General features: G+C 43.5%; 2 protein-coding genes across 3 annotated transcripts in view; one reads left to right on the top strand and one right to left on the bottom strand.

Annotated features, from left to right (window-relative positions):
* Positions 1 to 4507: 4507 nt before the first annotated feature.
* RANGRF (RAN guanine nucleotide release factor) overlaps positions 4508 to 25771 on the bottom strand; it is a 105828-nt gene continuing 84564 nt past the window's right edge. For both annotated transcript variants that reach the window (XM_075206421.1, XM_075206420.1), the window contains 4 exons: positions 7542 to 7658; positions 7290 to 7446; positions 5942 to 6036; positions 4508 to 4953 (listed from right to left, as the gene is read on the bottom strand). In XM_075206421.1, coding sequence (XP_075062522.1) covers positions 4836 to 4953; positions 5942 to 6036; positions 7290 to 7446; positions 7542 to 7564 — 393 coding nt within the window. In that variant the 5' untranslated portion in view covers positions 7565 to 7658 and the 3' untranslated portion in view covers positions 4508 to 4835. The remainder of the gene's footprint in view (positions 4954 to 5941; positions 6037 to 7289; positions 7447 to 7541; positions 7659 to 25771) is intronic.
* On the top strand, positions 7593 to 22061 carry LOC142150523 (uncharacterized). Its single transcript, XM_075205718.1, has 24 exons — positions 7593 to 7607; positions 7669 to 7685; positions 11511 to 11569; positions 12490 to 12582; positions 12657 to 12784; positions 12875 to 13015; positions 14454 to 14516; positions 15141 to 15299; positions 16454 to 16550; positions 16663 to 16880; positions 17008 to 17164; positions 17334 to 17542; positions 18012 to 18129; positions 18213 to 18418; positions 18695 to 18809; positions 18893 to 19062; positions 19462 to 19559; positions 19638 to 19753; positions 19839 to 19889; positions 20830 to 21010; positions 21431 to 21530; positions 21605 to 21695; positions 21765 to 21857; positions 21935 to 22061. The coding sequence occupies exons 1-24, from the start codon at positions 7593 to 7595 to the stop codon at positions 21958 to 21960; spliced, it is 2721 nt and encodes a 906-aa protein (XP_075061819.1). The 3' UTR covers positions 21961 to 22061.

The following is a 25771-nucleotide window of genomic DNA, read 5'->3' on the forward strand; positions in this document are numbered from 1 at the left end:
AAAACACTGGAATATCATTGAACGTTGGAATGGATACAAACATATTAAATCTCTGTCAAATACTTAGGAATGCAGATAGCTGAAAAGCAATCACATTTTTATGATATCTATGTTATAAATAATACTCTGATTATTACTTACTAATACATTTTATAATAGTCTGAGTTATATAACAGAGTGAAGGTCCCGTGTACCATGGACACATACCAAAGGTTGATAACCTGGGTCATAGATAAGATAGAGATACATTAACATGTATTAATGTCGTTTGAGCAAACGCTAAGAACCGAGCATGTGTTTCTTACAGCGGGCAATTTCCTATCACGTTTTATTGTATTTACAACACAAACGTGAACTAAATCCTTGCTGAACTAAACAATAACATATGTTGCATTTCCTCTTTCACATCAACATATCCTAAACATTTTGCGGTCTAAAATAAGCAATTGTGGGCAGCACAGTGGCTTAGTGGTTAGCACTTCTGCCTTTCAGGGTTGGGGTCATGAGTTCAATTCCCGACCATGGCCTTATTTGTGAGGAGTTTGTATGTTCTCTTCATGTTTGCGTGGGTTTCCTCCGGGTGCTCCAGTTTCTTCCCACACTCCAAAAACATACTAGTAGGTTCGTTGGCTGCTAACAAATTTTAAATACATTACTCTGAAGACTGAATCTGGGATTATTTCTGTCGTTGAAAAGGGAAAATACGCTCTAAGCAATCTATGGGGGCGATTTAGAGTTGAACGTAAAAGTGGGTCGTCTGCATTTGCGCCAGTTTGCATCTACGCATTTTACGTTTCTACAACTGCATTTAGAGTTCTATCTTAAGATATGTGCAACCTTATATCTAGCGTATAAATGCTGACGGAGCCAGTATGTGGCAGCCATCCTCGTCTCGAAAACTGCACCCGTCTGGTGTAGGTGCAGGAGTAACACGTAGTGGGGAAATGTATGTCAAAGATACGCATAGCTAAGAACGTGGCAAAGGAGCGCGTTTAACTTGCGTCTGCGCACGCTTAATGTACTGCTCTTGGGTCTTCCTCTCAATGAGCCAGGGAACACAAGAGTTATACACACTGAAGAATTTTCCGACCGACGTCTTATCTCAAACGATTGTACCTACGACTGAAGGTCCGATCAGTCTGACGATTCATCAATACGCACTGACACGATTTACCTTCCGATCTGTGCTATTCATCTGGTCCTCTAGTCTTTAGAGAATGACAGCACAATATTCATTCATTCATGTCACACTGATCAAACCGCCTTGTTATAGCTATCCAAATGTCCTAATAAATTTCGTTAGCTTTTGTGACTATCAAACAAAACATTCTGTCTCAGAACGAACAAATGAATTATCCCTTCTACAGCGCTCTCTACATTTATTCACCGGGACATTCATCGCTAGCTTCGGCTGAAAAGAGCCCGACTCTGTAAACTCTATGGAGGCCGTGAGCATGAGTGTATACACACTACATGATCGGTCGGTGATTAGTGGGAAAATATTAAACAGTGCGGCCAACCAAACGATGATCAGCACTTTGAGACGACTTTAGAACATGATGTCTGACCAAACGGTCGGATGTCGGCTGATTGGAGGATTTTCGTGCAGTCATCGGGCCAGTGTGTAGCTAGTCTAAGTGGGGACTTTACCGATCACACATAAAGGTCCAGATTGTCTACTAGTGCCCCAGATTACAGACTTGATAGTTTGCCTTTATCAGAGAGTGTTCAATAAGAAAGTCAGAGTTGTGAATGAGTATAGAAACACCACGAGTCGGTAGGATCAAGGAGTGTGAAGTCCAGTCTAGCGATGATTTATGAGGCCACGTTCAAGACGCCCAGCCTGCCGTGTCTGCTGTAAACATAGTATATCAGGTACTTGTACTTTTAGTTACACAACAGCCAATCCTCCGGCTTGCCCACAGCAATTTTACATTCCAGGCATCTGCAGCCTCTAAACAAAGCGTTAATTGTGCATATACAGAAGGTTTGTCTGTCAATCAAGCCAGTGACTTTGTACATTGGTCTATTACTGGCTTCAATGGCATCCACAAAATGCAATTTTCTGTGTCAAATGATACTGAGCATTACAGTCCATTTCATAAGAACTGTGTGTCCAGTTCTGATTATATTTATTACTTTATTCTAACTCTTATGACAAAATGAAAATAGGAATCTGACAAATCTTTACTACGCTTCTACCGATAGCCGCGAGAAAATTTTAGTCACTGACTAGAACACTTCATGGATGCAACAGTGACACCTAGGGGTTATAACAAGTACTGATGGTGCTGAGCATAGATACAGAATAGATACAGAATAGTATAGTACAGGCCACAAAGTGGTGGGGGACCAGCTCTGCAGATTCCAACACAGTTTATTAGTAGAACCGTTTTCCGGGATCCCGGATGCCATCTCCAGACGGTTTTGCGATGCAGAGGGGGGAAGGGGGGTTATTGGGGGGGTCACACTACTCAGGGTGCTAGGAGGGAACCATGATCAGTAAAGCATCAACCTTTACCTTCAAAGCAAACTGTGATTGAGCAGAGACATACCCCAGATCATTGATGGGCTTGCAGTCTCCTATGTAACAGAAACACTATGCACATATAGATGGGTTCCAACATTATTATTACAACCAGTGCTATTAGAGTGAGGAAAAATGTCTCCGTCTGGGTCCTTCAATGCTGTTTTTTGTTGTTTGGTATGGAAAAGATGGAGGGCGGGGGGGGGGGGGGGAATGCTCATTAATCACAGAAAATAAACATAAAACATCAACACTGACTACATCTATGGAGGAAAACTAGAGGATTCTTCACTTCTAATTCTTCTGGATGTTCTTGTATGTAATAATGCAAATGAAAGTAAAAACATAGCAACGGTGGTGAAGCTAGGAAAGTATTCACTGTAGTCTGACAGGTCAGTGTCGAAACGCGTTGGGTGAGCCACAATGACAGCGGAATCCGCTGACTTACAGCAAGTATGCTGATGTAGACATTTTAAACTAATTTCCAGCTGCATCTCAGCACATCCACATTGTAGAATAATATATGTAAAAAGGGGTAGATTGCGCTAATAATCCACTGCTGCTAAACACACCTATAGGAATCACACAATGTTCCCAACATTGGATAAAAAGTAAAATCAATATAGGGATGTTTCAGCGCTGTTGGCTGTAGTCACATAGATATGCCCCACAAAGATGTACATATACATAAACCAATCTTATCTTCTTAACAACATATATAAGTGAATTAAAAAAAATTGGTAGTAGATGCGTGGGTCACTTTGTTCAGATCTTTCCTGCGTTATGTGGTGGCAGGGCTTAAAAAATACAAAAACACAACATAGTGTAATATAGTAACAACAGGTGGTGTTGTGTAGTGAATGTGAGATTAACTTCAATCCAAGGATTTCTTCTTATGTGAATCCACTCACCAAATACAAGATATACACGTGCCTTGAATAATTAAAAATATTCCATATAATGTGATGTCATATAATATCTTGACCCAACTTCTTATGTGATAACACTTACAAGATGGAAAGAGGTAATAGGCCTGGGTTCAAATTTCTTTAAGGTCCTCCATAAGGATAATCAGGATTTTGCATATTTAAATGTAAAAAGAAAAAGAAACGGATCTAGTGTGATACCGTTTGACTACAAAGTTTTTATTACACATACATAACATAAAAAGGAGTAAAATAGCATAAAAAAACAGCATCTAAAAACTGGACCATAGGATTATGAGGGTCCCTCCCTACCAGATACAAGTGGATAAACAGCTTGTAGTTAATATCCCCGGGGGCCACTTTGATGGATGTTGAGAGGGTATAGATGGGGTCCTCATAGATTCCAGGTCCAGTAGCCCTATTTCCACATTGTACAATCAGGTCATGTTATGTTTTTCAAACTTGGTTATAAAGTCATTTATTTACATTTCAACGTTCCGGATCAGTAAATATTAAAGCAGCACTCCCACATAGGTTTTTTTTTATTTAAATACCCGTCATGCGACATGTGTGGGCTATGCTGCCGGCTGTATATGTGACGTTTATGATATGTGATAGGCGCTATAAGGAGGAGCTGTGGGCTATGCTGCCGGCTGTATAATACATGATTGGACTGATATGTGATAGGCGCTACAAGGAGGAGCTGTGGGCTATGCTGCCGGCTGTATCATACATGACGGGACTGATATGTGATAGGTGCTACAAGGAGGAGGTGTGGGCTATGCTGCCGGCTGTATAATACATGACGGGACTGATATTTGATAGCCCGCACCACCTCCTTGTAGCACCTATGCTGCCGGCTGTATCATACATGACGGGACTGATATGTGATAGGTGCTACAAGGAGGAGGTGTGGGCTATGCTGCTGATATCTGTTCTGTAGGCATCCTGTAAGTGTAATACCGGAGTGGCAGCTGCCATGTAAAACTGACAGCGAGGGGGAGACAGGGAGCAGAGGAAAATGAGAACCTCTAACAAGTAGAGTAACAACAAATTACTGTAAAATATTTATTTTATTTTTATGACTTTAGTAGACCGATCAGACAGTTATATGATTAAGTCCTTCAATAGTTTTGTGTCGCCTGGATCCTCCCGGCTCCGCCTTATCACTCGGCATGGACAACCTATCTTACGGTGCAGGATGTTGTATTATGAGGGGACGTCCGCCCTCCTTTCTTCCTTGAGAAGCCTCCAGGCAGTGCTGCCAGGAGAACAGAAGCTTTGTGGGTCCAGCGACTCAGATGGCCGAGGACCAGAGGATCTCCAGAGAGTCCATCGGCTTCAATCATCTAAACTTGGTTGACGGAGTAAGACTCACTGACTCAGCCGAAGACTCCAGGGTCATGGAGCTGGAAGCTGCACAGGAGCCGGGTGAAGTCTTCCTGTGTCCACGGAGAAGGGTTCTCCGGCGTCTCACCGGCGGCACTACTGCTGGCCGGACTGGGCGACAAGAGAGAGACGAGGAGGGTCATCATCTATGATGGTCTGTGCACAGGGCGTCACATTATCATTCCTCCGTCCGTTATAACTATTCACAGGTGAACAGAGGACGGACAGACACTCACATACAGATCTCTATGGGGGCACGTTACTGACTTACCAGAGGGGATGGTGGAGAACCGGCAGAGGAAACAGAACACCCTCTACTCTCACCCGTCCATGCTGTGGTAAGAATCACTGCACCAATCTCTCTCTATGGAGACCAATAACCTCAATGTGATAGTCCATTTATCCTCTGTTCAATGAGCGTAAAGGAGACTATGAAGGTACCTCACAGCTCCCTTCTGTCTGTGTCACCCTGCAGGGGGAGGGACAGACTCATAACTCCCTTCTGTCTGTGTCACCCTGCAGGGGGAGGGACAGACTCACAGCTCCCTTCTGTCTGTGTCACCCTAATAGGGGAGGGACAGACTCGTAGCTCCCTTCTGTCTGTGTCGCCCTATGCGGGGGCAGACTTATAGCTCCCTTCTGTCTGTGTCACCCTACAAGGGGAGGGACAGACTCATAGCTCCCTTCTGTCTGTGTCACCCTACAAGGGGAGGGACAGAATCATAGCTCCCTTCTGTCTGTGTCACCCTACAAGGGGAGGGACAGACTCATAGCTCCCTTCTGTCTGTGTCACCCTAATAGGGGAGGGACAGACTCATAGCTCCCTTCTGTCTGTGTCGCCCTATGCGGGGGCAGACTTATAGCTCCCTTCTGTCTGTGTCACTGTGTCACCCTACAAGGGGAGGGACAGACTCATAGCTCCCTTCTGTCTGTGTCACCCTGCAGGGGGAGGGACAGACTCATAGCTCCCTTCTGTCTGTGTCACTGTGTCACCCTACAAGGGGAGGGACAGACTCATAGCTCCCTTCTGTCTGTGTCACTGTGTCACCCTACAAGGGGAGGGACAGACTCATAGCTTCCTTCTGTATTGGTTACTTACTCAATAGCAACAGGATCATTGAAGGTCACCAGAAGGTCTGTGGAATGCTGAGGCATGCGCAGTAAAGCCATGAATATAGTGACTGTATTTTGAGCCTAAGGGAAAAAACAGCAAATGAATGTCAATCTCATGTATACACACACTACTATACCATGCCATATATACACACATAGCCCAGTACAGACACTACTACACCATGCCATATATACACACACAGCCCAGTACAGAAACTACTACACCATGCCATATATACACACACAGCCTAGTACAGACACTACTACACCATGCCATATATACACACACACAGCCCAGTACAGACACTACTACACCATGACATGTATACGCACACAGCCCAGTACAGACACTACTACACCATGCCATATATACACACACACAGCCCAGTACAGACACTACTACACCATGACATGTATACACACACACAGCCCAGTACAGACACTACTACACCATGACATATACACACACACACACAGCCCAGTACAGACACTACTACACCATGACATGTATACACACACAGCCCAGTACAGACACTACTACACCATGACATGTATACACACACACACACACAGCCCAGTACAGACACTACTACACCATGACATATACACACACACACATATACTACTACACCATGACATATATACACACACACACACACAGCCCAGTACAGACACTACTACACCATGACATGTATACACACATAGCCCAGTACAGACACTACTACACCATGACATATACACACACACACACATACATACACTACTACACCATGACATATATACACACACACACACACACACACACACCCCAGTACAGACACTACTACACCATGACATGTATACACACACAGACCAGTACAGACACTACTACACCATGACATATATACACACACACACACAGCCCAGTACAGACACTACTACACCATGACATGTATACACACACAGCCCAGTACAGACACTACTACACCATGACATGTATACACACATAGCCCAGTACAAACACTACTACACCATGACATGTATACACACACACAGCCCAGTACAGACACTACTACACCACACAATTGCTAATGCATAATAATATTTTCTATAAAACCACTGGGAACATTATAAATGTTGTCATTATATGACTGAAAATCAAACACATAACAGTATAAATATTTAATTCCGCTTTACTGATTTGCAGATTACATACAGCAGCACTCTGGTTGGTACCTCGGAGAGAAGTGAGAGATGGTAACTGCAGCTCTATCTTGCAAAGGAATTGTCTCCATCCAAATTTAGAGGTTTGTGCAAAAATGTGCCCAATAATAACTAGATGAAGTAGCACTTACCTGTTCATTGAACTTGGCTACTAGTTGGTGGCCGGTAAGTGCCCACGCACTACTGCAGCCGGTGAGAGAGAGCTGCGCCAGCGGGAGGGGTTCCACACTGACGATCTCTGCCCTCCCCTGGGCATCATTACTGGCAGCTACGTCTTCAAAGTGGTACCTATGTCAGAGATAGGGGGAGACAGTCAGACTCCTCCATACTACGTGTCCACCCCCCTCCTCTCTCCTCTCCTCTCCCCATCAATCCTCTCTCACCGGGCAGCCTCGGGGTCCGACATCCCCCCCTGATACTCCAGGATCTCCACGATGATGCTCTGGTCAGTGTTCCTGTGGATGAATACCTCCTGGTTGTCGGGAATCTGCCGCAGGTCACTGTACATAGACAGGGGAGACACAAAGGTGAGTAGGTGGTAGATATAGAATAATGGAGAGTGGTACAATTGAGTGTGTGGGTGCAGTTAAATGCAGTGTAAAAACCACTCAGCCTGCCCCTACTGTCACTTTGTCCCCATGAGATAGAGGTATCAAAATACATAGAAAATTAATGTACAGCAGTGTAAAATCGGGTGATCTAAATGAACCATCTTATTCAGAAACCTGAGTTATTTTACTGTGACCTCAAGAGCTGACAATCTAATCTCAGCACAAGAAACCTGCAATATATCACTGTGACCTCGAGCTAACAACGTAATCTTAGCACAAGAAAGATGACTATAACAGTGGCACAAATCTCAGGTAAATGACTGTGACCTCAAGAGCTAACAATCTAATCCTAGCACAAGAAGGATGACTACAACAGTGTCAGGAACCTGAGTTATTTCACTGTGACCTCAGGAGCTAACAATCTAATCCTAGCACAAGAAAGATGACTATAACAGTGGCACAAATCTCAGGTAAATGACTGTGACCTCAAGAGCTAACAATCTAATCCTAGCACAAGTAAGATGACTACAGCGGTGTCAGGAACCTGAGTTATTTCACTGTGACCTCAAGAGCTGACAATCTAATCTTAGCACAAGAAGGATGACTACAACAGTGTCAGGAACCTGAGTTATTTCACTGTGACCTCAGGAGCTAACAATCTAATCCTAGCACAAGAAAGATGACTATAACAGTGGCATAAATCTCAGGTAAATGACTGTGACCTCAAGAGCTAACAATCTAATCCTAGCACAAGAAGGATGACTACAACAGTGTCAGGAACCTGAGTTATTTCACTGTGACCTAAGGAGCTAACAATCTAATCCTAGCACAAGAAAGATGACTATAACAGTGGCATAAATTGCAGATAAATTACTGTGACCTCAAGAGCTGACAATCTAATCCTAGCAGAAGATACAAGACTGTAAACACTATCAGAAATCTGCGCTATATCACTGTGACCTGAAGAGCTGACCATCTAATCCCAGCACCCTCCTGATATACAGGGCCTGGGCAGCTGCCAGGACCAAGCTCCCACCTGACATCCTGGAAGGAGGGGGGTAGATCTGCGGAGAAGGCGCCCCCAAACAGCGGGCGCTGTGCAGCACTGGAGGCCATGGACGTGGGGTGACCCTGCGAGGCTGCAGGAGGGACTACAACTCCCAGCAAGCGCCGGGCCTATAACCCCACATGCAGACTACAACTCCCGGCATGCACTGTTCTATCTCTGGACAACCCAGACGGTGACTGGGATTGTCCTGCAGTGACGTAAGAGAAGCCGAGAGCCGGCCGTCTTTAGTGAGGGCACGGCGCATGCGCAACTTAGCGCCAGCGGCCATCTTTGTTAAGGGCACGGAGAAGATTTAACCCTTTTCGTTCCAGGTTGGATTATTTTCCCCCACAGTTGAGCTGATCCAGAAAATATATTTATGTGGATGATGTAAATGGATAGAAATACAGTAAATAATAGATAATAATAATGTCAGCACAGATTACACAGGGATGTATGGACATATGTACTGTCCAGTGATTGGGTGCAGTATTGGCTGAGGACAATTGTCTGTTATATAATATATAAGAATAAAGGAATGTTACTATGGTGTTACTCCATAGTAATTACCATGTCACATTAGGTTAGGTATCTTTCTGCTTCTATCTTTTTAGATATAATGTTTTTAGATAAGAAAAAATCTCCAGTATCCTATAATTCAAATTTGCTGTTCAAAACTATTTCCACCGACGTTTGGCAGCAGGTCGGTTCCGCTACATTAATGGTTGATATTTATCATCTTTTGCGCCTACATACTACAGAGAATGTTATAACCTTTCACATCAGTCTCTGCACCACTGGAGCTTACAATCTAATTCTTATTCTATCACACACGCTAGGGTCAAGTTTATCAGCAGCCAATTAACCTACCAGTATGTTTTTTGGACTGTAGGAGGAACCCGTCACACGGAAACCCACGCAAACACGGGAAGAACATACAAACTATGCCCTGGTCATAATCAAACTCATGACGCCAGCAATGCTAACCACTGTGCCACCGCGCTGCCCATAAATCACCATTTATGAACACTGGGACAATAGAAAAAGGTGGCGCTAGTAATAAGACTTTGACATTCAAATGATGGTAAAATACAATTGCTAACAATAAAAAACACCAACATATTTTGGGTTGGAAACCTATACCGTTGGGCAGTACATAGAGCCTAGTGCGGGTGGTTCTGCGGTTTGTTAGACTGTACAGAAGACACAGAATTTTCCTATTTTGTCAGGACACAGTGGAAGCAGCCGTTTTGTGAGCAGGGACAATATTCATGAGAATTCAGCTGATCAGTTCACTAAGACCCTCATGAACATTGGTCATTAAAATTACCTTTTCTGGCTACCCTCACATCCTCACTCTATTAATAGAAAAATGAAGTAAAAATAATCTGTATATCTTCTGTAGAAATCATCTGTTCTGCAAACAGAGGGGAGATTAGTGCAGTTTTCAAGGCTCATTCAACTTCCCCAGGACCAGGGAAATCTCTGCAATGTCAAAATCCAGATAGTGGATGGAAATCCATTGATGAAATTTCTCCGCATCCTAATCGCATAGATGAGGATTGAACTATTTCTCATATTTATTAAAAAATCAACACAGGAACAGTCGTTCCGAAGAACGTCTGTTCCTGTGAAGTCTTACACTTGGTTTACAATGGGCTCTTCACTTGCAGTCCTCTGCGATGTGGTTTCCAGTTTGCTTTGAATTATTTTGCACATGCGTCGACCGAAAACCTCGGGCATGCGCACAGAGATCAGCAAAAGGGTGGTATTGCCCATAGCAACATAACACATTCGCTTTCATTTATTTTCTAACACTTGAGTGGATGGTTATACTCTGCCGGGTGGAGAGAGAGGAGGGGGAGTTGTTATAATGATCATCCCCAGGAATTGCCCGTGATCAGTAAATAATTGGCCTCAGGTGTAATGATAGACTCTGCTATATAGACTGGCCCAGCAGAGGGAAGAGTATTTCTGCTGTCTGAGTTTTAATGATAGTTTGAGGTGATTGGAGTCTCTGCTGCCTGAATGGGCACCGATAAAATGTGCCGTCCACTCCTCTATGGGTAATTATTGTCTTTCTGTTCTGCTGGGGTTTACTGGCTGCATGTTACTCCTGTGTTATTTATTGTATCTTATTTATTCTATGTTCTATATTTCATTATGCTTTGTATCCACCACAGGTTAGTCTGTGGGTTTTTCAGCTGTTGTGGAACTACAAGTCCCAGTATACCCCTCCCTTCTCTTACAATGGCTGTCTTGGGCTTAGCCTATAGCCTTTCAAACAATGTCACTTAGTTTCTTAATGTGGCTGGTTGGGCAGCAATATAACCCAAAGTTGCTTAATTGGGAGACTGTTTATCTGGTCATGTCTTCCAAATTATTTGAAATGTAATACCTTGGTAGACAAAGATCCAGTTTCAAGTTTTTGTTCCTTTATTTGGATTCTTTTCAGCTGTCCCCCTTTTTTTTTTTTTTTTTTTTTAACTATAATGCTCTGTAAGTAGGGACAACTGCCCAGTATAACTTCTGTATGTTGTGTGTAATTCTGAATATCTGTTCTCATGAGTAAACAATGTAATGCTCCATGTCTCTTCTTTGTATAGAAGACAAACTGCACAGTACAACCTCTCCTGTACTAGATACTGGGTGCAATTACTGTTACCTTATAGTAGGAGGGTATGGTGATGGGGTAAATACACTTGCTAGTAATTATATCCTGTGTGTAGAATAAGGCTCTCCTTTCATTTCAGAGCTTTAATTCTCTGTGCGGCTCTTCCGTACCTTGTACAAGCGGATTCTTTCCCCAAAGGTGAGTCGCTCCCTACTTGCTATTGGCTGAAAACTGACTGATGATTGTGTACATGTGTGCACATGATATTCATGTCTAGAAAGGTGTACAATGCAGAGAAATCTATTTGGTGTTTGGGATTGCAGCTTGTGTATTGTAACATCCATGTCCAGTTAGGTCATTCTTCTATCTGAGATGAGGCTTAGACATGCCCATTGTGGCTTAGAATAAACAGGGCCAGTAACTCTATAGTAAGCTGCCTGAAATTTCAGCTTTTTGACCTGATGGGGTGCTGTCCTGATGTGGGAGGAGCATCAGCAGTGTAATGAAACATTCTCAACTTAATTCAGATGTGCAGAACGAGGATAATGTAATACAGTACAATGTGTTACATCATACTTTGTATTATTTCAGTTTGGGATTTGGTGATCAGTAGAAGCTCCACTCACCTGGAGAAGAGAACTAGTGAGGGTTCATATGTGGGGTTCTGTATTCCTTAGTTTGTCACATGACCACTGAAGAGCTTCGTGGCTGGCTCTTGGCAATGGGATTACTTTCCTTCAGGAACCAGCTTGAGAGCAGAAGCCAAATGTTTCCAGCTGGAACACTTCATTATGATTGTACCCATATAACTGTTTCAAACAGAGCACAAGGGGGAAAAATTAAGTCCTTTGTTTCTGGGATGTTGTCCTGTAACCATCAGTTTCATGTCGGAGGCAACAACTCACGCCCCCCTCACTCGAGCTTGGGTTACTAGGCTGTGGCTAATCTGTAGAGGGACAAGCGATGGTCATGATTCTCTTGAAGAACACACTGCATCCTTTGATGGCGTATTGTTTGGTAATGGTCATAGCCAGGCAAAGGAAGTTCAGCCATCGTTGTAGTATTGTGTACACATAGACAGAGGTCAATGGATTCTACTGGGGTCTTGTCTTGTGCAGATGTGTTGAAGACAGAATGTCTGGAACGAGTGTACTGGATCTGGGTGAACCAAACGTTCTTTGGATCAAGTCCATGGCAGCTAGAGGCGTCTGGTGAGTAGACCTCTTACAAGTCCTAGTATTTGGTGGGGGAGTTCTGTCTGTCTTGATGGCTTGAACTCTCACAGGCCTGAATGGCAGCCCAGACGTCATGCAGAAAGAGAGGGCGGCGCAGTGTGGCTACACCATCGCCAACGACGTGTACGGGAATGTAGAAATCAGGATCTCTTTCCTCGGCTGCTTTGTTAAAAACACGGTACGTATCCTCCTTGCTCGGCCAGCTGTTATCTATGTCCTGGTGACCTCCCTGTTTCACTTCTGGCTGTTTTCTGGTTGGTCTCTGCAGAATGACAGGAAGTTCGACATCACGGTACAGTTCAAGGTTACCAGAGACGGGAAGACCACTGGATATCCATTGTCCATGTCCTGCACCCCTAGTATCCCCTGGGATGTGAGGGAGATCATCTGTGAGGAGAACTACATGGAGGTGATTTTGGAACAGTCTTCTTGCTAATTGTTGAATGTCTTAGAAGAAGCATAGAATATGACAGGAGATGAGCACCATTTGGCCCATCTAGTGTAACCATATTGTAACCTCAAACCCTATTTAATCCTTATTTCTTTGTAAACATATCCTTGTGTCTATCTCAAGCATGTTTAAAACTGATCTACTGTATTCTCTACCACCTCTGACGGGAAACAATTCCACTTATCCACTACCCTTTCTGTGAAGTAGTATTTCCTCTGAACTTCCTTCTGGTGTCAGTACATGTCCTTGTGTTCTAATACTAATTTTACTTTTAAGAATGTTTCCCACCTGCACCTTGTTAGAAACTTTCAAATATATCAAAAGTTTTATCATGTCCCCCCTTTCCCTTCTCTGCTTCAAACTATACATATTAAGATCTTTTAGTCTTTCCAGGTAAGTTTTGTGCTGTAGTCCATGCACCATTTTAGTTGCCCTTCTTTGTACAGTCTCTAGTGTATTTATATCTTTCTGGAGATATGGCCTCCAGAACTGAACACCGTATTCTAGATGAGGCCGTACCAATGACCTATAGTGGTATTTTTACTTTTTTCTGCTACTGATTCCTCTCCCGATGCAACTAAGCATCTGACTCTCCTTCCTCACTGCTTTGTTGCATTGCTTACCTGCCAGTAAGTCACTTGATATAGTGACTCCCAGATCCCTTTCCTCCTCGGTAGTTTCCATTATAGTGCCATTAATACTATACTTGGCCTTTGGGTTTTTGAGACCCAAGTGCATGATTTGGTGAAATCCAAGTGCAAAGGCAGCTTTTTAATATGCTGCATGTTTAATGTCCGTGTGTAAATTCAGCTTCCTCTTGCTAAATCCTTCAATCCTTTGCTTCCATATGCTGGAGTTTGAAATATTTCAATACTCTGGATGGGGAGAGAGGTTGGGTACGGATTTCCGTCAATGATAAATCCGACTTTCTTCTGTCCTACAAAAACACGATTGCAGAAAACAATAAAAACAGACTTGCCTGAAATGTGAAGATTTAGATGTCCGATGGCACCGGCAGTCTGACAGGCAGTGATTCCGGAATGGACAGCGCATCGGCACTTCAGTGTTTTGGGGTGTTTTGTTTTTTTTTTGTTTTTTTTTTGTAGGACTGAAGAATGTCGGAATAGTGGTAATAGTTAATACAATTACCTCCGTGGGAGAGCTGTATAGTTATGGCCTATATTGAACGTATCATTTTCACGAGCCTGGCTCTGTAGAACATCTTAATCTTGGTGCATTTTTGGAAATTGTGGGGGTTTGGTGTACATATGTGGGAAGGGGGTGGACATTGTGTGCCCCTAGACACAGGGACCCTCTCCCATGGCTTATTCTGGATGTAACACTAGCCAATACTATATAAGAAGGTGAATCTAACCACCACCGCTGTCGTCCCTAGGTGTCCGTCACAAAGATTACCCCATTGGATATACTGAAGAATCTTCATCTTACTGGGCCTATGGTAAGTGGTGTTAAGGGCTGTGACTTGGGAGGCTGCAAGACTAAACCATGTGGGGAATTACAAAGAACGAATATATTTGACAGGATACACTGTGTTCTAGTAGATGACAAAGGTACTCCCAATCCTGTCCACCAACCATAGGTTTCACTCATTGCCATAACTGTACTATATATTCAGGCATCTGTAGTGGCAGGACACCATGGGCACTACTGTGTCCCCCTTAGACTGCATATGCAACCACTCAGCCACTTGGCGCAGACTTTTTAGCAGAGACTTTCTAAATCTGGAGCAGTTCACGTTGCCACACTGCGAATAGAAAGTCTCTAATCTGCTAAGTGACTTGTGCTGGAACTTCTGCATTTCCTGGTGGCCCTGGCTCAGAGTTCATGGTTGTCCCACTGCCTGAACTTGTGGTCTCTAACTTTGTTGCAGTTCATTGTTTTATCTATACAACCGTGTGTTTCCCTAATGCAAATATCAATTATAGCAGGAGACTGGTCGAGCTGGTCCACAACTCTACCTCAAATCTGATATCTTAAGTTGGGGAGTTTTAGAACATTTAGAGAAAAATGTGACACACTACATGTTGAATGGTCTCTGTTATCTTTCCCCCCCTAAATTTAGGAGGGCATTTCCCAGAGCTGGCAGATCTGGTTCTTGAACAGCTCCCAAGCTCCAATAACTGCAAAGGAAGCGATTAACCGAGGCTATGGAGTCAACGCCACTGTGACCAGGGTGGTGTTCAGAGCACCGTACAATACCTCGGAGTCTCAGATAATGGAGGTGAGATGGACCAGATGGGACAATCGGTGGTGGAGTTGGAAAGGGTGGAGGAGCTCAGCAACACGTACAGACTAGATGCTAAAGGACTGGGATTTATTTTTTTTGACCATTATATAGTTTCCGTTACCCAAAAAACACAAGTGAAATAAGAGCCTACAACACCACAGTAGATATTGTACAAATCTATCAAAAACAATATACCAGCCAAAGATGTTGTACATATGAGCTAAGGAAGCCAACAGGTTACACATAGTTAGCTGGCCAACTTTCAGCAAAAACAAACAAATATCATTAAGATGTGTAGGAGTGATCTTAAATGTTAGAGGGGTGGGGGGCGGCAGGAAGAGTTACTGAGACCTAGCAATGGGACTCCCGGCAGTCAGTGGGCTATTTATGGGGGTGGACCAAAATCTGTCTTAACAAATGGTCAGATCAAACGGCCAGTGAGCTTACAAGGAGAGGGTCAAGACATCCCGGGAATGAGTATGGAAAATACTGGAAACAGATGGGCTATTATAAATAAACCAAGTGGACCTGATTTGGGAGAATTTGTGAGATTTATTGTTCAAATATGCCAAAATGTTTACCATTGATGGCAGGAAACAAATTTAATTTAAAATTGTCTGTAGTGGGGTCTGGGTTTTCCTGTTCTTGGCTGCCTTTGTACAGATGATGCTTTCTCAGTGCTTGTCAAGAACATCCAATGGAGAACCCAGAAGAAAGGACCAGGGACATCTAGATATCTGAACCTGAGTAATATCGCTGATGAACAAGGCCAAAACAGAGCACTTTTTGGACAAGGCCACCAGATGAGGAAGGGCCCCCCTCCCCATAGCCCCTCCAACACAGGTCAGAGTTCCATATCGTTTTCAGCCTAGCTGGGACCAAATACCATCGGGAATATATTCTATAACCACTTTCCTTCACAAGGGAGGAAATGGAGGTTTTGGAGATCCTTTCTCTAAACTACCAGATGGCCTGCCCAAATCTGCTTCCCACTTAAGTTCATGAGCAAGAGTAACTGTCTGCTTAGAGGTGATGAGAAGGGTACATAACATTTAGATGACTGTCTGAAGAGTGCTTTGAACCAACTCCAGTGAAGTTGGCTCTTTATAGACTGGGATAATTTTTAACAATTTTGTGACCCTTTACAGCTTGGAAAGTTCCACCTCGATTTGATTTCAAGTAACATGTTGTACAGGCAAACTCTGCTCCGTGTCATTGTGGACACTACCATTGCCTGTCCCAATGGTGAGTGTTCTAGCTTACATTACATTTATTCATCATAAATGGATCTCAGCAAATCATGGGATTGTTGTATGCAGTATCATGGTTCCAAGACATCCTTGTTTCTTCCCGTCAGATCCTCCGGTGTTTACGGGGTCTGCCCTCTCCTGGTTGTCCCCAGTGGTCATAACCCCTCTGATCAGTGAGGAAATCAGGAACAGCCAGTTTGCCATGGGGATCAATGCAAGGCTCTTAAACTCAACTGAAATTGAGAAGAACAAGTACATCTTCCGCAACGACTCAACCACAGTGGAACTGACTGTGCCTTATGGTGCTCCTGGAGGTCATGTGGAGGTGAGTGCTCAACCCGTGGTCCTGAAAGTCTTGCAGTGTGGCTTGTCTAATTTGGTGTATCAGTATTCTGGCTTATACCACGTTCTGGTCCCAACATATCGAAATGTTTTTTTTGTTTTTCTTTTAGAGTGATATTGTGAACAACTCCTACGTGACTATGTACAGCATACACCTTCTGCTACAGCGAGAATGGCTGGGAATCCATGAGGATGACTCCACCACCCACACGGCTTACAGAGCGATTACTGCACCGATGATAGTACAACCCCCGATATTTCTGGACCGTGAGTACTAACTCTATAGTGCAGGAGAAGTATGGACTGGGAGGTTTTGGGGAGAAGCCAGGGAAGTGGAGAGGGTCGTACACCAGAAATCCAGGGTGTGGCAGGAGATGGGGATTATGTTGACCACAATATAGGACTATTGATGGCCTTGTGTCACTCTTTTATTTAGACACCATGAAGGAAAACCGTTACTTCAACGTGTCTCTGGGAAATTTCTACTTGGACGTGGACCTGAAGTCTTTTATTATCCGCAAAGTGCCGCTGGCGCTCAAGGAGCTGGAACCCAGAGGGATGACCTCTACCGGTGTGATGAATCCCAACCATACCAACGTGTTCTACCTCACCGTGCCCTTCTCTGACCCTGTTGTGGAACAGGAGGTAAGAGCACGGCAGTATTGGGAGCTGGTGGGACTCTACTGATTATATATCCTGAATTGGTAATGCTCCACCCCATGTGCTTTTGCCTCAACTGACCCAGATGCTGAGCAAGCCCCATCCTACAATAACTGTTATAAAAAAATCACAATCTGTAGATCTGCTGTTGGACTTCAGTAGCCTAATCCAAGACACAGTGGGTTGACACTCCTTTAAACAAGCCTGCAGTCTATGGGACAATGGGAGACTGATTTTGTTGCGTGTGCTCCCCCCCCCCCCCCCTCCCCTCCAATGTAAGGCTAACAAGCGCCTATATAATGGCCAGTAAAATATATATATTCAGTGTGCTGCTTTTATATTCAAGATTAATTTGCAGGACATAACATTAAATGCTTCTTGGATTTATGTTTATACAACTTGGCTCCTTTCTGCACCGATGCAACTAATCTGAACACTGTTTTGTTTCCTCCAGTATCTTGGTGGCTTCAAGAGAAGGTACACTCTCTATGTGACTTACATCCTGGCCATTACGCCAAAAAACAAGAGATTCTCCTACACAGATAGGGTGGATTGTGTGCTGGAAGATGTCGGTAAGTTGGGCTCCCTTTGTCTTGGTGTATGTAACAACGTACAAGCTAACGATCCATTGACCCTTTCCGTTGTCTCCCGTTAGTACCACCCTCTTACAACGGTGACTGCGGCACGAACACTCTGATCATTAGCATGGAGCGTGGTAACCTAGATATCTACTGGATTCCTTATATCCGGAACCTTCCTCTGACCGACGCTCTAATTACGTCTCAGAACTTCACCGTCAAGAAGTCCGCCACAACGTTCTACCTGGAAGTGCCCCGCAGTGCTGTTGGTCTGGTCTATGAGGTAACCTGACTGAGAGGTCTGTAAAATGAGGAATGGGGCTACATCATGGTGCTGTTAACTTGTGATCTTTACCTACTAGACATGTTTAGGACACAGGGTCATCACCCTCTAAACAAAAGGGACCTCATTTCTGTACCCCATAGCTAGTGTAGAGTTTGGGTCTGTCTAGAGCAGCAATGAGTGATTGTAATATATGGTTTACCCACTTTAATCTGCCATAAAGACTGAAACATTGATATTGATGCGTTTTATAGACAAAGTGCTTTCTCTTTCCAGGTTGCCACCCTTGACTGGTTTCGTGTGCGTTTGGACTTCATTTTAAGAGACAACGTGACTCTCGAAGTAAAGAGCTCCTTCTCGGTCAACTGCACGTTTCCTCCAGTATCTCCAGGTGTGTAATTCTTGATGGGCAACACGTGTCAACCCACCAGAAGTTTGACACCACTTCTAACTAATGTCCTTTCCATCCTGCAGTCTGCCTCTCCAACGGATCCATGATGGCCATTGTCCACAGTTCAGTTACTAAACCTAGATTTGATGCACGCAAAACTCACCTGAAGGATCCCACTTGTGGCCCCCAGGAGGCTACGGAGACCAGAGCCCTCTTCAACTTTGCAGCCTACGAATGTGGGACCACCCGCCAGGTGAACTCTAGCATTTGGCTGAATACTATAAAAAGCCTTTGCAAGACTATTTGTACTGAACCATAGATGGGAGCTTGCAAATGTTTCTACAACTGAGATTTAATGCACTAGGAATTATGGGTAGAAACCTGCAAATCTCTAGGTCACTGTGGCTTACAAACCATTGTAGACACACATACAACTTTGTTGGCTGAATACCAGTTTTGTGTAAGTTTCTCCCTATATTGCAATGATGAGATCAAATGTGACTGAAGCAGTTGTCCTTGTAGTCATATGTAATGTCTAGATTGCCACCATAAGAGTTGCATGGTATATTATGTACATGGGTATCGGGGGGAAGGGGGGGGGGGGTGGTTATTGGATTCCTGCAATATCTAACACCCTTGCTTCCATCTCCAGTTTGACAGTGACTACTTGGTCTATGAGAATGAAGTGACATTCGATCGTCAAGTGCTATTGCCAGGCCATCCGCTCATTTCTCGGGATTCCACATACAGGTGACTCCCCATTTGCTCTCCCCCCTCCGTCCTGCCCAGCACTGCTCCAATTCCTGAACGCTTCTTCCCATGTTCCAGGTTGACCGTGCGCTGTAGATACCCAATCCGGGACACACAGTGGCTTGGTCTTCGGTATAAGACCGCTCCTGCACATTATGGCTTATCGGACGGTGAAGTAAGAGGTCAATTCAGAGGTACTGGCAAATATTTCCCGTTATCCACCATTCAGCCATTTGGCAGTCATTAAAAAGTGGAATATAACTTTATTTTTTCTTCCAGTATTGCGGAGAAGAGCCAGGACTACTCGTGCAGAGCTGAAAGTAGCTAAAGGTACGATTCAACTGGCCATAAGTGTCTCCCTGGTCAGATAACTAGTGTGGATCTGTTCATTTATCGTGTGTGTATATAAGCAGTACGACAAATCTATATAAAGTTTTCCTAACAAACCTGCCATTGACATCAGACTTTGGCTTGTACAGATATGTGCAGTGATAGACATCACTTTATTAAATGCTGACCAGTCTTCATGACCCTGTCCGGAAGTGTATTTAACTAACATATTGCATATGCACTAAACTCTCAATCTTGTCTAGTTGTCCATCACCAGATGGTAATACTTCAAAGCAATAGCACAAATATTCTGGGGGATTGCTCACCTATAAGCATTTCAATGGCTTATACTTGTGTGCAATGTAAGAGCGCCATCTTGTGGCTGCCTCAGGAATATCTTCCAGCTTTATAGTTGGTAGATGTGCCATCTTGTGGTAGGACATGTGTAATCATAAAATGTATATGTGAAAATAGAATTTTTAAGCCATTTTCATGTTAAGATTGAAGAGGACTTGTGCACATGCATTGAAATTTGAGTGTTAAAGGAAATAACTAATATTGATCTGTGCAAAAAGATGGCACAAAGACTGAATATATTGCACAGTGGTGTAGTTGTTGGCACTTCTGCCTCACAGCACTGGGGTCATGAGTTTGATTCCTGACCTTGGCCTTATCTGTGTGTATTTTGTATGTTAGTGTGGGTTTCCTCCAGGTGCTCAGGTTTCCTTCCACACTCCAAAAACATACTGGTATAATTGGCTGCTATCCAAAATTGACCCTAGTCTCTGTTGGGGAATTTAGACTGTAAGCTCCAATGGGGCAGGGATTGATGTGGGTGAGTTCTCTGTACAGCGCTGCGGAATTAGTGGCGCTATATAAATAGATGATTTCTCTTTACTCCATGGTTTGATGATCTAACCTATCTACAATCCCCTTCTAGACAACACATTCACCTCATTTTATCAGCCTGGAGACTATCCAGTGTCCGTCCAGCCAGCAGATGGCCTACACTTCCAGGCAGACGTGCAGGATCCAGGGTATCATTCTATAATAAAGGACTGCTGGGCTACCATTGACCATAGCATGGATGGGATCACCCGGTGGGACCTGCTTGTGGATGGGTAGGTGGACAGGAAAGATGAGGTCATATCCATCAACCTGGAGGGTAGCCTTATTCGTGGTCATCTGGTACATGTGCCAAACTGTTCTAAAGCCGGGGTCATGTATGGACATTGTTATAGGAAGCTTGGTTACTTCTGGGAGTTTATGGAAACAGATTAACATCACAAAGTACACTGACAATTCCTGTGTAGTAAATGTATACCTAAAGTGGTGCACTGATGACTGATGAGCTATAGCAAGTCTGTAACTTTTATAAGAACACTTTGCCATTGAAGTAAATCTTATGAGAACACTATACCTATTGCCACCAAAACCTCACTTGGCCTTTTAATTTTGGTGGCAAATGTGCCAATTTTTACAAATTTGTATCCAGCCCACTGCAGTCTGTTAATCTAATGGGATTACTTGCTTGTCTTAAGACATGTCATCGCAGTAGATGCCTTTCCCACTGAAGTAAAGACCTTGCCAGGCTCATCTCCTAGGTTCCAGGTGAAGCTTACAGAAGCCCTGAACGGTCAGGTAAGAGGAAACCTATAATACAGGTGGACAGTGAGACTGACATTAGGAAGTACTAACCTTCTCCCCTTCTCCAGCTCTTCATACACTGTAAAGTCTTGCTCTGTGACTCTGCACTACCATTGGAGAGCTGCTGCCAAACCTGCCACCAGAGGGAGCAAGTTATGGGTGAGCACATCTGTTTATATTTGGGCTGTTACCATAACTGTGCCCTATAATTGTATGCTCCTTTTGCAGGTGAAAAAGCTGTTGCTCTGTTATCTGAGGTGTTGTCTGCAGGTCCTATCCAGATTGTAGCACAAGACAAGGGAGTTGCCTCTGGCCATGTTGGTAAGTGTAATGCCAGGGATCAACACCAGAGGCAGCAAAATTTCTGCTTGGTCTATTAATAATTCTCTTTTCTCTAGGAGCAGAGAACTCGTGGTCTACTTAGAGTTGGGTCCTGCTGTCTGGGCTTGCATTCATCGCTGCTTTTACCGTTGGAGCAATCCTACTCTCTCTGACTCTTTGTAAAATAAATAAAATGTTTTCTAAGGTATTTGTGTCTTCAATGACTACATGATTGTCTAAGGCCTAACCTAGCTGAGGTTAAGTCTTGGTTTTTAAAGTAATCTAGTGGTGTGATCACAAATTTAAGCTTATCTTTGCTCAAATATCTTCTGGTCTTGGTTGAAAACCTGTGAAGGGAGTGTGTCCTTGTAATTGTGTACAATACAAGGATCATGATGTCTATGCTATGGGTGAAGACCAGGAAATGACTCCTGCTATTTACTACTGGTGCCATATTGGCAGTCTCTGATGGACCTGGCCCCTTCCTAGTTGTTGCTTCAACTTCCACTAGGTCCTGCCCAAAAGCATGTGATATAATTCAGTAGGACTGAGGAGGTCATTGAGTGGGAAGGTAAAAGAGTGGCTTCCGCCTGGCCTCTGCGAGTGGATTTACCAATACTTCATAGAAACTATATATAGTTCCATAATTAACATTGTTTTATAAAACTCAGGAAGCTTTTAGGCTTTTCTACAGCACAATGGATTTTGACCATGTATGCAAAGACCAGATTACACTTATCAATCCCCTTTCTAGTGATCATACAACTTGGTGGCTGCTACCTCTCAGAGTTGAGCCCTAAAACGTGTAAAGGGAAATTTAGCTAGGATTGGTATCTATTGGGTGACAGGAGGAGAAGCCATCACTCTTGGGCTTGGACAATTAGTGATTCAAATTAATTTCATCCAGGATCAATGGTTGTAGAGCTCCTAATTTTGGTCTCTTAGGCCAATAATTCAGTATCTTCTATGTACTACTAGATTGTCACCATTAAAGAACAGTATTGCCCAAATGTGTCCAGTGACTACAGGTGTCACTCATGTCTCGTAACTGTACATTTGCAAGCTAGGGGTGTCCTGGTATGATCACAGTGCAAGGGTCATGTAGATCAATGCCTGAAAGGTCACTAGGCTACTATTTGTGTGTGGCCCTGTCTCTCATCTTGCTGTTGTAGTAACCTCTCCTCACCTGCAGAGGTGCTGAGTGGAGCTCTGCACTATAGCAGTGTACTTTGGATGTCTTATTTGCTTGTCTTGGTTCTTGTGTCTGTGGGCAGGTGCCAGTCAGCTGATCATCACCCTAGACTTTTATCCTCCCAACCCAGGTTGGAGTTTCCCTGTAGTGTCCTCTGGGGTCTCTTCCTGTGGAGAATAGACCTCATCTACAGACCACATCCAAGTACTAACTTTTGCAGTTGGCGGCACCATTAGCCTCTCCATAACTTCTTTACAAGGCACCCCTGGGCCAAAACAACTACAGAGCGGTCTGGTTTTGTTTGTGAGGTGTGTTTTTTTTTTTTTTTTTTTTTTTTTTTTTTTTAAATGTCTTTGAAAGAACAAGTGATGGCACTTACTGCCGCAAATGAGAGAAAATGTGTTTCTATGTATGTACCCTGAAAATTCCATTAAAAATACTGGATTTAGAAATATTTTTCAAAAAAAATATTTAATGTGCCTTCTGTACACAACTTTTCAAACCTTAGGGTCATCTTGGACACTGCTACCCTTATTTCCTGTTCCACATTGTGTTTTGGTTGGGATAAAACTTATTACAGCAACAGCTGAAAAGCCAGCTTAACACAGTTGTTGCAAATGGAATGAGGATTTGCTGTGCTTTAGCATACAGGCTCTATTATCACACTGTGCCCCTTTTATTCAACAAAAGACACAAAGTGAAAGTACAAGGGTATACCATAGCTTGCTAAAGGCTTTCTTGCCTACTTTTTAAATCTGTACTCTGGGAGATTAGAGTACAGATCATGTGACAGAGTAGGAGGGGGCATGATCATCACGCTATATTTATATAGCGTCACTAATTCTGCAGCACTGTACAGAGAACTCATTCACATCAGTTACTGCCCCGTTGGGGCTTAGTCTAAATTCCCTAACAAATACACACACTAGGGTCAATTTTGATAACAGCCAATTAACCGAATAGTATGTTTTTGGAGTGTGGGAGGAAACTGGAGCACCCAGAGGAAGCCCACGCAAAAAAGTGGAGAATATACAAACACCACATGTCATGGTTGGGAATTGAACTCATGACCCCAGTGCTGTGGGGCAGAAGTGCTAACCACTGAGCCACAGTGACGACCTAATTATGTCACTATAGCCCCACCATGAAATACAGAAATTCAAGGTATTGAATAGCGGGGTTGGGGCTTAATGACACAACTAAGCCCCACCACTATTCAATGCTGTGAATTTCATCATTTTACAGGGTTTGGGAGGACTCCCAGAAATTCAGGGAGAGTAGGCAAGCATGGTTAAAGGTCTTATTTCAGACTTGTATAACCCCATTATATGTGTGTATAATTTCTTTTTTTTTCTTTTTTTTTTTTTTTTTTTATAATGCATGAATTTGCCTCCATTTGTGCATGTGCCTCGAGATTTCCACTGGAACAAGATTTCTGGGGAGCAACAAGGACACATAATTTTGCACCACTAGAGGGCAGTAGTTGGGTAGAGTGAAGGCGTTCCTACTGAAGTATGAAGAAGGCACAGTGCAGAAACAAGATTTCAGACTTGTGTATTGGAAGTGTCAGTAACACCATCTCTCCCCCCTTACAGTGTTTAGTCATAGAAATAGCTACAATCTGCAAGGTTGTAACAGAAATGTTGAATTTGTGTTTGTTCCTGTTTAAGTAACAAACGCCTTAGTGTGCTCTATAGTCTAATGTCTATTGTTTAACCCTTATCACAATCCACAAATTACAGAAAATGGCTGTATACAGAGCTGGACTGGGACTAAAAATCAGACCTGGCATTTAAAATTACACAGGCCCACCACAGTGCAAGCATGAAAGAAACTGTGCTGCCGCGTGTTGTGGGTGTGGTCAACATGGGGCATTGATACATACATTATAATAAAACATTACGTTTATCACGCCATCCGCAGCCCACTGTACATATCTATGCTTCTGGTGCTGCTGACATCCATAAGGGTGGGAACTTCCTGCAGAGTGAGCATGGAAGCTCTTAGTCTCACGAGATTACCAAAGCTTGTGATACCTAGAGCGCCTCGGTTTACTCTGCAGTCTGTGTCCTCTCCAGGAACTGAGAGCAGCTATCAGTTCCCTTCCCCTAACCAGAGCTGGATTAAGGCGCAGGTGGCCTGGGGGTATTTAAGACAGCAGGGCCCCTATTATGTAACATGGTTATCATTTTAGACAAATACACAGGCAATACTGTGTACACTATTGTTAGAAGCACACAGCTTGCTTTCCCTTCACAAGCAGTACGTTGTGAAGCGGGACATACCTCCCAACTCTCCTTGCAGTCAAACCAAATCCTGACTAAGTGACAGTCCCCAAATTCAGGACTGTCCCACCAGATTCAGGACAGTTGGCAGACTGTCCTGCTCTCTCCTACCTGTCTTGCTCACTTTCACCACTTGTAGCAGCTGGTTTCTTTAGCTCAGTTCTTTCTTGTCTTGATCCTGGAATATTGGATGCCCTATTTTGAAAAAAATGGGGTACATGAGATTTAGAAAACTCCAACCAGCCCCGGTGTTAAAACAATAGCACTCACGTTTTATAATTAGGCCTCCCTCCAGTCCCCGCAATAATAATATTCACATTTAATAAGTAGACCTATTTCCCTCCAACCAGCCCCAACATTAAATTAACAGTATACCTATTTACTCAAAAAATATTTCCCTCCCTCCAAACAGTCCCAGCAATAAATTAAATAGCATT

The sequence above is a fragment of the Mixophyes fleayi genome, chromosome 4, assembly GCF_038048845.1.
Source record: "Mixophyes fleayi isolate aMixFle1 chromosome 4, aMixFle1.hap1, whole genome shotgun sequence".
NCBI lineage: Eukaryota > Metazoa > Chordata > Amphibia > Anura > Limnodynastidae > Mixophyes > Mixophyes fleayi.

What these genes read in the sequence shown, in the direction of transcription:
- LOC142150523 (XM_075205718.1), top strand. An exon ending in GCTGCTTTGTTAAAAACACG is followed by an intron (nt 12,785 to 12,874) that starts GTACGTATCCTC and finishes TGGTCTCTGCAG; the next exon opens with AATGACAGGAAGTTCGACAT. An exon ending in GTGAGGAGAACTACATGGAG is followed by an intron (nt 13,016 to 14,453) that starts GTGATTTTGGAA and finishes TGTCGTCCCTAG; the next exon opens with GTGTCCGTCACAAAGATTAC.